Source organism: Equus caballus, chromosome 19 (genome assembly GCF_041296265.1).
Source record: "Equus caballus isolate H_3958 breed thoroughbred chromosome 19, TB-T2T, whole genome shotgun sequence".
Taxonomy (NCBI): domain Eukaryota; kingdom Metazoa; phylum Chordata; class Mammalia; order Perissodactyla; family Equidae; genus Equus; species Equus caballus.
In genome coordinates, this window is record NC_091702.1 from 54,257,528 (window position 1) to 54,271,199 (window position 13,672).

Here is a 13,672-nt window from a genome sequence, read left to right on the forward strand (position 1 = left end):
CCTGGACTATAATACACACTATAGAACATCTCATCGACCAATTCCAATTTACTCCCCAGAAGAAAAGTTTTCTCATAAATGAAAAATCAAAGCTTGCCCTAATTTCTACCTAGCCGCTCCATTTAATTTAGCGAGGTGTGCAGACAGGTCAAAGGCTACGCGAGGAACTGCAAGGATCAAGATTTTTGAGGGTTGCTAGAATCTACTCATTTCATAGCAGAGCAGAACGAGGGACTAGCGTGGCCTGCAGAAAACCCCTCCCTCAAACTGAAGAACGCACACTATGGGGGCTAGCTCCCACCGTCTAAAGACTAGTGCTTTTGACATATTACGGTAGTTCTCATTGACCGAAACTGTAGACAGACATCCTTACCCTACTACAGCCACCAAACAGCTATGAGGAAAGTACACATTAACTCTACTGTAAATGATTTGTAGACACTTTCGCTAAATAGAAAAATCCTTCTAGTAAACCACTGGTATGCAGAGCAGCGCTCAATTTAGCAGGCTCGAGAGGGAAAACGGAACCTAAGACTGGGCCGCAAGAACGCCTGGCATGCAAACACTGAGTAGAAGAGTGACCAGCAAAAAAGAACGAGGAAAATACCAGAGCGGTAAGAGGGAAGTGCGGAAAGAAGGATGTCATGGAAACCAAGGGACGGTGTTTCAAAATGGAGGGAGTGCCCAATGGTACGAAATGCTGCTGAAAGATCAAATAAGGTAAGCACCTGGATGGCATGCAGGCGTGCTGAGCAGGGAAGCCGCCTGGCGAGCCAGTTCCCCGAATGGCATGGTGGTCGGGGAAGGAGGCGGGGGAAGGAAAGGCTTAGTGGGGGAAGGGGAGGCAGCCAGCTCAGGAGGAGCCTTGTATGCCATGCTGAAGAATATGGGGTTTACACTGCCAAAATATAAAAAGCCACCTAGTAATTTTACATAGAAAACTAGAAAAGTAAAAAGTTCAGAACCGTGTTTTGAAAAGATAGACTTTTGAAAGTACTACTACTTTGGTAACAACCTAAAGGACAGATTAGAATATCAAAAAGAGATAGGAGACTCTTGTAGTGGTTCAAGCTGGAGATGACGAGGGCCTTGGTGACCAACATGACACGGTTGGCAAAGCAGAGGTAAGAAACAAGGACACAGCCGGGTTCCTGGCTTGGTGACCAGGCAGGAGGAGACACACTTCTCAGACCAAAGGGAAACAGGTGGAGTTCTGCCACCAAAAAGATAAAAAAAAGAGTGAACAAGAGAAGAGCATTTTGAAAAACTTCTACATCGCCGGGCTATTCTATAGAAAATGTGACTAAAATAGTTAGCAAATTCACATTTATTTTTTCCAGATAGGTTTGAAAGTTGCACTTATTAGATTGATAGCACTACTGGAAAACTTCTGGATTTCAAAGTAACTCCAAAAGGAGTCATCACTGGAAAGGAGCCTAAGGAAGGATAAGAGGGTCTGAAAAGGCTGAGGACTCTGTAGCAGAAGGCTGGAAGACACTCTTCAAAAAGGTCTCAGAAGGTGACATTAACTTCAGAGACTGACCACTATTTGGAGAAGGGCCTCAGCACTGCCAGCATCCTAGAGTTGCACTCAGAGTGGCTGATTTAAACAAGCCACGCTCAAAAGTGGCATACACTCACTCAGTGGTCAGTACACTAATACACAGTAGGGGAACAGCCCTTTCCGGTTTTCAGAAGTTTCTCAATCTACCATCTGCAATACCTGAATACCTTGGAAGTCACGTACTAGTAATCAGAAATTTTCATGATAAGCACAGAATCAGAGCAAGGGTAGGCAGTTTTAAGGGACAATTTACTGTGACGTTGGTGGGGCCTGATGACTCATCTCTGTACATTTCTCTAGTAATCAAAATCTGCCTCTGTGACTCTACTTTTGAGTCTTAAGTCCTAAATTCTTGGCCTAAGTCTGGCAAAGCCCCCTTCAGACTGACATATTCTTTCTTTACAGACACTAATACAATCAACTGACTGTTTTTTGGTTTGTTTTTGTGTTTTGGGGTGAGGAAGATCATCCCTGAGCTAACACCTGTGCCAATCTTCCTCTATTTTGTATGTGGGATGCCACCACAGCATGGCTTGGTGAGCGGTGTGTAAGTCTGCCCCCGGGATCCGAACCTGTGAAACCAGGGCCACTGAAGCAGAGCACGTGAACTAAACCACTACACCACTGGGCCAGCCCCACAACCCACTGTCTTAAACCCTTTTTTTCACCAACACAACTGAGGCATAGGACATCCTCTGTCATCCTTCCATTAGCAGTTCCCAAAATAGAAACTGGAGTGACTTGTACCAGAATTTGAAGAAGGTGGGTCCGTATACACTGAAAAAGCTCCCCTCATCAACTCACCCCTAACTGTGACACACGCCTTTTCTTCCGCCCTGAGGGAATAAGTCTGAAGGCCATTTTGTCTCTTCAAGCCTTAGAATTTAAAATAAGTGCAGATTTCTGTTCTATTAGGCCCCAGATTTAAGTATTCACTCTCAAAATGTACTCTCCAATTTCCCCAGAGAGCTAGCTTCCCAGTAGCCCCCGTGTGCTGGCAAGAGAGACCACTACTATCTCTCTGAGAGAAAAATAGTGGGAAAAGAACATTTTGATTCTATATGCATCCTGCTACATTATTAGCATCTTTGGCAACTGAGGATACTTGAGTGTTTCAAGGTAATCATTTGTTCTCACAGCACATACACGTTTAAGAAATTGAGTTAAATGAACACCGAACAGAAGCATATCCTGAAAGTTGTTTCTGCAGCGAAATCTCTGCCTATGTTTTCTCCCTAGTGTTTGCCTTTTCCTTGAGCAAGGAAGTGAAAATATCTCATTAATTAATTGTAATGATTAGGTGATGTCTAAATCATTGAGATTCTACTAAAGGGAGTCACTCAAAGTATTTATAGAGCATTGGCTATGTGTAACATAACCCTAGAACTTATCATCCAAACTGGCAAACTTTTGAGAGTAAAGGGGACACTATTAATATTTACATTGACAGAGGCTTAAACCCAGACAGTCCCAGAGTGCACTGGGTAAACCAAGGTATATGCCGAACGAGACACACGGCTAGTTACGGGACATAAACCAATGAGTAAGACAGACAGGGTCTTCGGCCTAAGGGTGTTTACAGTCAAACAAGGAGAATAAGCATAGAACAAAATTATAACTGTAAGGAATGCTATAAAAGAGAAATGCAAGATGTTACAAGAAGGTGAAAGAATGGACCTGACTTCAGTTTTATTAATAAGTTGCAGTTAGAATTAGGAGTGGAAAAGAACCAGGCACAAAGATGCTGTTTGAAGACCTAGTGCAGAAAAAGAAAATGCAGAACATTTAAGAAGATAAGAACAGGGAGGGTGTGTTGAGATGGGGCTGGAGTGGTGGCCTGGGACCAGATCATGCAGTCCCTACATAAAATTTTAGATTTTCATTCCAAAGGAAATGCGTATTAGCAAGAAGTTAATATTAGCAGGTATACATTGAAAAATAAATAAATAAATAAATTTGGCTGTAGTATTGTTCAGAGGCGAAAAACTGTTTCTGCAAAAGGCCACATAGTAAATATTTTAGGCTTTGTGGCCATTCGATCTCTGTTGCAGCTGCTAAGCTCTGCTGTAGTGTGAAATCAGCCCCAGACAACGCAGAACAGACGCACGTGGCTGTGTTTCCATAAAACTTCATCAACGGACACTGAAATCTGAATTTCATGCCACTATGTCATAAAATATTATTCTTCTTTTGATTTTTTAAAAACCATTTAAAAATGTAAAACCATTCCCACTTTGCAGACCATATAAAAACAGGTGACAAGACTGTCTGGCTCTTCCATAGACCGTGGAAGGGAGGAGCAGCCTAAACTAAACCACGGAGCAGAGGGGCGGGGTGGGGAAGCGCCTGGGGATTTATCTTAAACCATGAATTTATTTTGTTGGAGAAATGAACAAAAATACACACATGACTTTAAAATCACTTTGTTGTATTTACCTTAATTGAATACTACTTTCTCAATTAATTTGTTTTTAAGACCTCTTCATGCAAGAAATAAGCAAAGTAAGACGTATTTACTTTTTACTGTCACATTCCCTAATGACAAGTAAACATAATATTCTGAACTTAAATTCTCTAAAAGTATTTTGCATATATATAAAATGTATTATTCAAATTACTCATGTTGTTTTATAGAATTTTGTAGTTATGTTGTATATTTTAGGATTTTGTTTTTTCTTCTTCTTTTTTAAACAGTGTTACAAAAGATCAAGAAATCTAACCAATGTAGCTTTATCACTTTAAAAAACTGGAGGGCAACTGAGGCGTGTAAAGTCACAGCCAACAGTGAAACTGCACCAAGCACTGAGCACTGCGCCGGCACCTCCCACCTCCTCAGCGGGAGTTGCTATTATTGTAACAGACATTAGTACGTTAAAAAAAACTGTTCTTCAAAGATCACTAGGAGATTACAGGAAGTGCAGTTTTGTTTTTGTTTCTGTTTTCTAGTTCTTTCTCTGGGTCAATTCTACAATGTTTAAAATTCCAGTTAGGACAGTTTTAAAACAGATTTCAACTTTCATTAAGTTCTGTACAGCACCTTATACATAATTTACACTTAAACAGTGATTTTTGTTTTAGTAGACAGCAGAAATGGTCACCGTTCTGTTTACTAAAATGAGAATCTAGTGTCCACTTGAAATAAAGAGGTGCATGTTCAGCGTTAAAGATACCAATTCAGCAGCCAAAGAGCTGCAAGGTGTAAGCACGGTACAGATGGTGACACTCCTGGTGTACACATCAAGAACCCAGGTGACATCAGGATCTTTTCCAAGAGGGTTAGATTCATTCCCGGCCGGCAGATGCAGCATTTCTCGGCTTTGGTGCCCTCAGAAGTATCATCGAATTCCCTTTCTTCCACCCACTTCAAAGAGCTTTTCTCTCTTTTCATTAAAGTTCAGATCTCAGTTTCCCCCTTGGCTCATCTGTAAACCTGAACTTTATCACTTCCCTGCAGGTATTTGTTTTCATAAGGATGTAGCACCAATCCAATTTTGGGAGGACACTCAGATCCAGTGTATAACCAAATGTGGGCGGGAGTAGCAGTCTGGCTCCTTGTTAGAACGAGGGAATGCACCTCGGGGAGTCCCAGAGCACTCGAAAGACTCGGCATTTGGGGGTGCGGTTAGCCAGGTCCCTAGGGGAACCCTGGAGTTTTCAGGCCGTGCCAGTAAGAGCAGCCCACTGTAATTATGACAGTGCATCTGAAGGTAGCAGGAAAGGAAGGAGGCCTCCCGCAGCACGACCCAGAAGGGCGGCGTGGAGCTGTGGAGCTGCGGGGCTGCAGGCCTTTGCGCAGCCCCTCCATACTCTCTCAGGAGGCTTCCGCGCGCCGCTGGACCCGGCACCGGCGGGCCCGCCGCCTGAGCATCGCCCAGGACAGGAGCACCTGCATCGGGCTCTGGGGAGGCAGGGCACCGAAACGCCAAGAAAGACTCATGGGGGCAAGTGGAGCTTGGACTTGGCTTCCTCCAAAGTCTTGTCTATTCCCTTAGGGAGAGAGGAGGGGCTGGGCTTGGCAAGCTTCTCCACGCCCACCCGCTTCTCCTCTCTCCCCTCCATCTCGGGACTTCCAGGCCACTTCTTTACGTCCCTCCTACTCCAGGAAAGTGACGGTATCCGAGTAGGGCACTGTTTGGAAGACCCTGTCCTCAGCAGCGTTCAACCCTAAGAGCCCCAAAGGCCAAAATGTGTGCCCTCCAGAGGTGAAGTTCCATCCTTCAAGCTTTCTTATCAGCTGGAAATCTCTACTCTTCCCCCCAAGCCACTTTTTTAAATCACAGCTTTATTGAGTTATAATTCACCTACCACAAAATTCACTTTTTTAAAGTGTACGATTTGGAAGCTTTTAGCAAATCCGGAGTTGTACAACTATCACCACTAATTTTAGAACATTTTCATCAATCCAAGAGATACCCAAATCCATTAGCAGTCATTCGGCATTCCTCCCTCCCCCTGGCAACAAATTTATTTCTATTTCTAAGATTCTTCCTATTCTGGACATTTCATAAAAATAGAATCATAGTATACGTGCTCTTTTGGGACTGGCTTTTTTTCCCATAGCATCATGTTGCCAGCTCACCTATGTTGTAACATGTATCAGCACTTCAGTCCTTTTGATTGCTAATACTCCATTGTATGAATATACCTTCTGTTTATCCATTCGTTAGTTGATGGACACTTGGGATGTTGCCACTCTTCAGCTATTATGAATAATGCTATGAACATTCAAGTGCAAGTTTCCGTGTGAACATATGCTTTCAATCCTCTTGCCTATAAACCTAGGAGTGGAATTGCTGGGTCATATGGTGACTCTATGTTTGACATTTTGAGAAACTGTCAAACTATTTTTCAAAGTTTTACAATCCTATCAGCAATGTATGAGGGTTTCAGTTGCTCTACATCCTCAACAATATTCGTTAATGTCTGCTTTTTATTTTAGCCATCCCAGTGGGTGTCAAGTGGCATCTCACTGTGGTTGATTTATATTTCCCTGATTGCTAATGATGTAAACATCTCTGCATGCACATATTGGCCATTTGTATATCTTCTTTGGAGGAATGACTATTCAAACCCTTTGCCCATTTTTTAACGGGCTATCTTTTTCTTGCTGAGTTGTAAGAATTCTTTACATATTCTGGATAAAAATACCTTATCAGATATTAACTTGCAAATATTTTCTCCTAATCCGTGAGCTGTCTTTTCACTTTCTTGATTGGACTCCTTCAAGCACAAAAGTTTTTAATTTTGATGACGTCAAACTTATCTATTTTTTCTTTTGTCTCTTCAGCTTTTGGTGTCATATCCAAGAAACCATTGTCTAATCCAAAGATCATCAGGATTTACACCTACAATTTCCTGAGAGTTTTATACTTTCAGATCTTACATTTAGGTCTATGATCCATTTGAGTTAATTTTTGTATATGGTATGAAGTAAGGGCAAAATTCATTCTTTTGCACGTGGATATCTAGTTGTTCCAGCACCATCTGATGAAAAGACTATTCTTTCCCCATCAAATGTTTTGGCACCCTTATCAAAAATCAATTTACGGTCAATAAGTGTAAGATTTTATTTTGGGACTCTTTTAATTCTATTCCATTAATCTATATGTCCAGACTTACGCCAGTAAGTCTACTGCCTTGATTACTGTAGCTTTGTAGTAAACATTCAAATCAGGAAGTACAAGTCCTCCAATGTTATGGACTGAACTGTATCCCCTCAAAATTCGTATGTTGAAGCCCTAACTCCCAATGTGATGGTATCTGGAGATGGGGTCTTTGCAAGATAATTAGGTTTAGATGAGGTGATGAGGGTGGGGCCCTCATGATGAGAGTTTGCTCTCTCGCTCTCCACCACGTCAGGACACAGCAAGAAAGCAGCTATATGCAAGCTAGGAAGCGTTCTCAACAAAACCCAACCATGTTGGCTTCTGATCTGAGACTGCCAGCCTCCAGAGCTATGAGAAAACAAACTTCTGTCGTTTAAGCCACCCACTCTATGGCATTTTGTTATGGCAGCCTGAGCTGACTAAGACAGAGGTCATAAGGGTGGCGCATTAATCCAGTAAGACTGGTGTTCATATAAGAAGATGAAGAGATACCAGGAGTGTGCACAAAGGAAAAGCCACGTGAGGACACAGAGAAGGCTGCAAGCCAACAAGAGGGGGGTCTCACCAGAAACTCACCCAGCCAGCATCATGATCTCAGACTTCAGCCTCCAGAACTGTGAGAAAATAAACTTCCGCTGTTTCAAGCCACCTAGTCTGTAGTACTTTGTTATGGCAGCCCTAACAGACTGATTCATCCAACTTTGTTCTTCTTTTTGAAGATTGTTTTGGCTATTCTGGGTACTTGGAATTTCCATATGAATTTTAGGATCTGCTTGTCAATTTCCAAAAAAAAAATGCCAGTTGGGATTCCGATAGGCATCGCATTAAATGTGCAGATCAAATTGGGGAGTATTGCCATCTTAATATTAAGTCTCCTGATCTGTGAGTATGAGATTCTTTTTATTTACTTAAGTCTTTAATTTCGTTCAACAATGTTTCGTAGCTTTCAGTGTGTCTTACAGGTTTTTTTTGGTGTTTTTGTTTTTTTAAGATTTTTATTTTTCCTTCTTCTCCCCAAAGCCCCTCAGTACATAGTTGTATATATCTTCAGTTGGTCCTTCTAGCTGTGGCATGCAGGACGCACCTCGGCATGGCCTGATAAGTGGTGCTAGGTCCACACCCAGGATCCAAACCTGCACAACCCTGGGCTGCCAAAGCAGAGTGTGAGAACTCAACCACTCTGCCACAGGGGCAGCCCCATCTTACAGTTCTTTTGTTAAATTTATTCCCAAATATTTTACTCTTTTTGATGTTATTGTAAATAAACTTTTTTTTAATTTTATTTTCAGATTGTTCATTGTAAGTGTATAGAAATATAAGTGATTTCTGTATTTTAATTATGTATTCTGCAACCTTCCTGAACTTAGTTCTAACAGGTTTTTACTGGCTTCCTTAGGATTTTATATATACAAAAACATAACATCCACCAAGGGAGATAGTTTTATGTCTTCATTTTTTTTTTTTTAAGATTGGCACCTGAGCTAACAACTGTCGCCCAGGATCCGAACCGACAACACCCTGGGCCGCTGAAACAGAGCACGCAAATTTAACCACTTGGGCATGCGGCCAGCCCCATCTTATCCCTTTTTATCTTGGTCAATATAGATAAAGGTTTGGCAATTTTGTTGAGCTTTTCCCAAAGAAAGAACTTGATTCATTTGATTGTTTCTATTTTTCTATTCTCTATTTCATTCATTTCTGTTCTAATCTTTATGATTTCCTTGCCTCTCTTTGCTTTGAGTTCAGTTCACTCTCCTTTTTCTAATTTCTTAAAGTAGAAAGTGAGGGTATTGGTTTGAGATCCTTCTTCCTTTTTAAAATAGGTATTTATAGTTATAGATTCCCTTCTAAGCACTGCTTTAGCTGTATCTCATAAGCTTTGGTATGTTGTGGTTTTGTTTTCATTTAACTCAAACTATTTTCTAATTTCCCTTGAAAGATTTCTTCTTTCACTCGTTAGTTAATTAGGTGCATTCTGTTAATATCCACTTTGTGTGAATTTCCCAAATTTCCTTCTGTTATTTATTTCTAATTTCATTCCACTGTGGTCAGAGAACATGTTTCATATTATTTCAATCCTTTTGAATTTATTAAGGCTTGTGTTATGACCTAGCATGTGATCTGTGCTGGAGAATGTTCCATGTGTACTTGAGGAGATGCGTATTCTGTTTTGAGTAGTGTCCCATAGACGTCTTCTACTTCTAGTTAGTTTATAGTTTTGTTCAAGTCTTCTGTTTCCTTGTTTATCTTCTGTCTGGTTGTTCTATCCATCATTGAAAGTGGGGTATTGAAATCTCAAACTATTATTGTCGAATTGTCTATTTCTCCCTTCAATTCTACCAGTTTTTGTTTCATGTATTTTAGGGCTCTGTTATTAGGTGCATGTAAGTTTATAATTGTTATGAATTCCAGAAAGATTACCCTTTTATTATAAAATATTCCTCCTTATCTCTATTAATTTTTGTCTAAAGTTTATTTTGTCTGATGTTACTATGGTCCCTTCAGTTCCCTTTGGTTATGGTTTGCATGGTATATCTTTTTCCATCCTTTTACTTTCCATCTTTTTGTGTCTTTAAATCTAATGTGTCTCTTACAGACAGCATGTAGTTGGATCATGTTTTTTTCATTCATTTCTGTCTACCTCTGCCTTCTGATTAAAGTGTTTAATCCATTTATACTTAATGATTTAACGTAATGTCTGTCATTTTACCATTTGTTTTTTATGTGTCTTATGTCTTTTCTCTCCCTCTTTTCTTCCGTTATTGCCTTCTTATGTGTTAAACAGATAGTTCTGGTGTACCATTTTAATTCCCCTGATGTTTCTCTTAGTATATTTTTTAAGTTATTTTCTTGGTGGTTAACCCAGGAATTATAATTAACATCTTAACTTGTAACTGAGGATTTTGTTTTGCTTCAAGTTTCTTCTTGGAATGTGAATAGTCTAATCAAAATTAGCTCCAGAAAAATAAAAAGCTTTTCAACTCACAAAACTGTTCAGGTACAAACTGGGAGGATGCTATTATAACAAACACCTGCCCCCAGTATGAGCACTTACCTTGTCTAATAGTACATTCTGCCACAACCTAAAGATACTGAGGTAACTTCTATCCCTGGCACCAAAAGATGTAAAGAAAAACTGCAAAGAAAGATAACAGGACAATTTTAGCGTCATGGAAAAAAAGGGGAAAGAATCTATCACGGAGGTCTGCTGGAACTTGCTATGGTCAAAGCAAACTAGTAGGTCACCGCTGCCTACTTTATAAACTATTCTTGTTTAACAATAGAAAAAAAACAGGTAACAAGCGCATGAACAAGATGTCTTTAAAAATCGTATCTTACAGCAAATATAATTTTATCAGTATTTACCAGGGAAAGGAGCTTGAAATAGGTGGCTATTCATCTTCACTGTAGTTTAACTATTAAAATCAATTTAAATAAGCTTACTATAAAATTTTATTTATTCTGAACTTTACAAAGAGATGATCTGGTGGCCATTTGAGCCAAGTATACACAAAGAATAAGAAAAAAAATACAACTGGATTTCAAAGATAGATTTATTTTAAGGATCTTAGTTTAAAATTACATCATCTTTCATAGTCTTCTAAAAAACCCAGAAATACCTATTCTCTACTAATTATAGATATAAAACACCCATGTTAATATGAAACTTTGCTTTGAATGTTGTAGAAGAAAAATAGCATGTTTCAATCTATAATTCTATGTTTGCCTTTAGTTCTCTCTTCCTCTGCATTTAACTAATTTTTGCAAAGTCATATTTTAAAACAGGCTTTTATGAGAAAATCTGATGAGTGGCAGCACTAAAAACATTTTCTCAGAGTATCATCTCTTCTGATCCCCTAGTTAGTGAATTTTCATGATTGAGTGGTTATTTTTAGGAATGAGAAAACTCGGATCTATGTTTGATTTATTAAATAAAATGCCAAAAAATAATATCTTGGGTGTTTACACTTTTCATAGAAAGATTTTTAAAGTGCTACTTTCCAATTAATAAATTGAAACCTTGCTATATAATAGTCGTCATAAAGCCAAACTTCCATGACAACGGTATATCTAGGAGCTCTTCCAAATAGAATCACATACATAATATGTGACCTAATAATCACTACTTACTACCCCATTTCCTTTTCTTAGACCAAATTCTTCTGTTTTTTTATATAGCAATCATCTTACAACCCTGTGTTCAGATTATAGTAAGAAAAATCCCCTAGTCCATCTCTTTTTCACCACTGTATTATGCTTACTAATTACCTCTTCTTTTTTTTAAAAAAAAATTTTATTTTTCCTTTTTCTCCCAAAGCCCCCCAGTACATAGTTGTGTATTTTTAGTTGTGGGTCCTTCTAGTTGTGGCACATGGGACACCGCCTCAGCATGGCTTGATGAGCAGTGCCATGTCTGTGCCCAGGATTCGAACCAGCAAAACCCTAGGCCGCCAAAGTGGAGCGCGTGAACCCAATCCCTCAGCCACAGGGCCGGACCCTAATTCCCACTTCTTAAACTAACACTCTGCTATCAGCTTTATCCACTCTTGTATACAACCACCACATTCTCCATTCTCAACCCCTTAACACTCCCATCTTTCTGGATAATCTAGGTAAATTACCATCTTATTTTATTCCTTGCTCAATATCCAACTTCAAAAATTTAATAATAAATCTTGATTCATTAATAACTTTAATTTGGGAGATGTTCTGGATAATGATATCTCTAAGCTGCTGGGGCACAGAACACATGCTAGAACATAACACAACTAAAAGTACCATGATTAACCTTCCTTTAATCATGGATCACACGGGAGGGGTGGACATTTAGTAGTGTAGATTCCTTCCCCAGGACGATGGAAAAAGAGATCATTCAGTCAATGTGGTCAGGCTAGGACCAGGGCTTCTGTAGTTAACCTGCCTGCGTTCACATCCCGGCTCTACCACCTGTTCTAGGACTTTGGGTCACTTTTCTTTAGTTTCCTTATCTGCAAGATGAGAATAATTATAGGAGCAAATTTTTGTGAGAATTAAATGAGAAAATATATGTAAAGAACTTAAAACAGCATCTGAACAAGTATGTCTGGCAAATGCTAGTTGTTGTTATCGTTATTAAAATTAAAATGCTTGACCCTGAGATTCCATTGCATCTGTGAGAAACAGCCACACGTGAGCTTCAGAAGGCATGGGCAGGCTGCTCACCGCAGGAGTGTCTGCAACAGCGAAACACTGGAAACGAACTAACGCTCAAGGAAACCATGGGAAATCCATTCTATGAAACACTATCCAGCACTTCAATAAACAGAGATAGGTCTACGACATGTACTAGCCTGTGACTCCAGGGGATAATGTTCCTTTTTAAGAAAGGAAGACTGTAATCTTTAAAAGTGTCAAGGGCACAAAATTCAAGGAAAGACTAAGGCACTATTCCTGAACAAGGAAATTACAGCATGACAACTAAAGGTAATATGTATTTCTGAACTGGGTCTATTTGCTATAAAGGGTATTATGGGGATAATTGGGGAAGCTGATGAGGATATGAGGATTGAACAGTGGTAATGATCAATGTTAATTTCTTGATTTTGATGGTAATGTGGTTACGCAGGAGAATGTCTTTGTTGGAAATACACACTAGAATATGTGGGGTGATATCTGGGGTGATGAGGCTTCAGTGACAACTTACTCTTGGATAGTTCAGAGGGGAAAAGTTCTTTGTATTATACTTGGAAATGTTCTGTAAGGATGAGACTATTTAAAAATAAAAATAAAACTTAAGGTGCATTTGAAAGGAACTACAAGATTAAAAGGTATTAAAAGGCACAATAATTCAATGTCATGATAGTGTTTCTTTCCTCCCTTCTCTCTCTTTCCTCTTTTTTCCTTTTTTCTTTCATTTATTTCCTTCCTTCCTTCCTCCTTCTCCTTCATTCCCTCCCATACTTTCCTTCTTTTCCTTCCTTATTTCTTTTTCTTTCTCAGAATTATGCTTCTAGTATCACACACAGAGCCGTAATCAATTTTCCAGGTGGGTATAGAAAGGTTCTTGACATATCCCTGTTAAGAAATGGCAGGTATTATAGGTAGATAATAAAAATGATGACAGTTAAAGATAACTGCTATCCCAAAAAAAATCATACTGATTATGTGTTTATTCATATACTACCCAAATCTCTGCTCTCCAGAACCCTTTTTTTTTTATTAGTTGCTATTGTGCAGATATTACTGACTAAAGAACAATCATGGAATTATCAAGGTTTTTAGAAATAATAAGAATGTTTTGCTAATGCTACCCTACCTACCTCTTATAATGAAGAAAAGAAAAATATGGGAGAAAGTTCTCTGTAAACTATAAAGTACAAAAAAATGTTAACAGTTATTGAAAGTTAATTATCAGTATTTAAGTACCGTACAGAAATCTAGTATTAAATATAACATGTCCCTATTAGATATTCTTAACTCCAAGAAGAACTGCCTGTATTCTCAACACTGATGACCAGTACAC

At 39.2% G+C, this 13,672-nt stretch overlaps 1 protein-coding gene and 1 long non-coding RNA gene across 13 annotated transcripts in view; one reads left to right on the top strand and one right to left on the bottom strand.

Moving 5' to 3' along the window:
* The window catches only part of GRAMD1C (GRAM domain containing 1C), an 87,399-nt gene that overhangs the window by 36,748 nt on the left and 36,979 nt on the right, over nt 1-13,672 (bottom strand). For 10 of the 11 annotated variants that reach the window (XM_070242766.1, XM_014732882.3, XM_023623735.2 and 7 more), the window contains one exon: nt 10,226-10,306. In XM_070242766.1, the coding sequence (XP_070098867.1) occupies nt 10,226-10,306 (81 nt within the window). Of the gene's footprint in view, nt 1-10,225; nt 13,225-13,672 lie in introns of all 11 variants that reach the window. The other variant, XM_070242768.1, reaches the window with a different exon arrangement.
* On the top strand, nt 336-9,849 carry LOC111769093 (uncharacterized). Of its 2 annotated transcripts, XR_011428831.1 has the most exons (3): nt 476-720; nt 6,852-8,052; nt 8,639-9,849. It is a non-coding gene; the product is annotated as an uncharacterized lncRNA (long non-coding RNA). The 2 variants fall into 2 exon arrangements; XR_002801851.2 differs by lacking the exon at nt 8,639-9,849 and having other exon boundaries at nt 336-720; nt 6,852-8,452.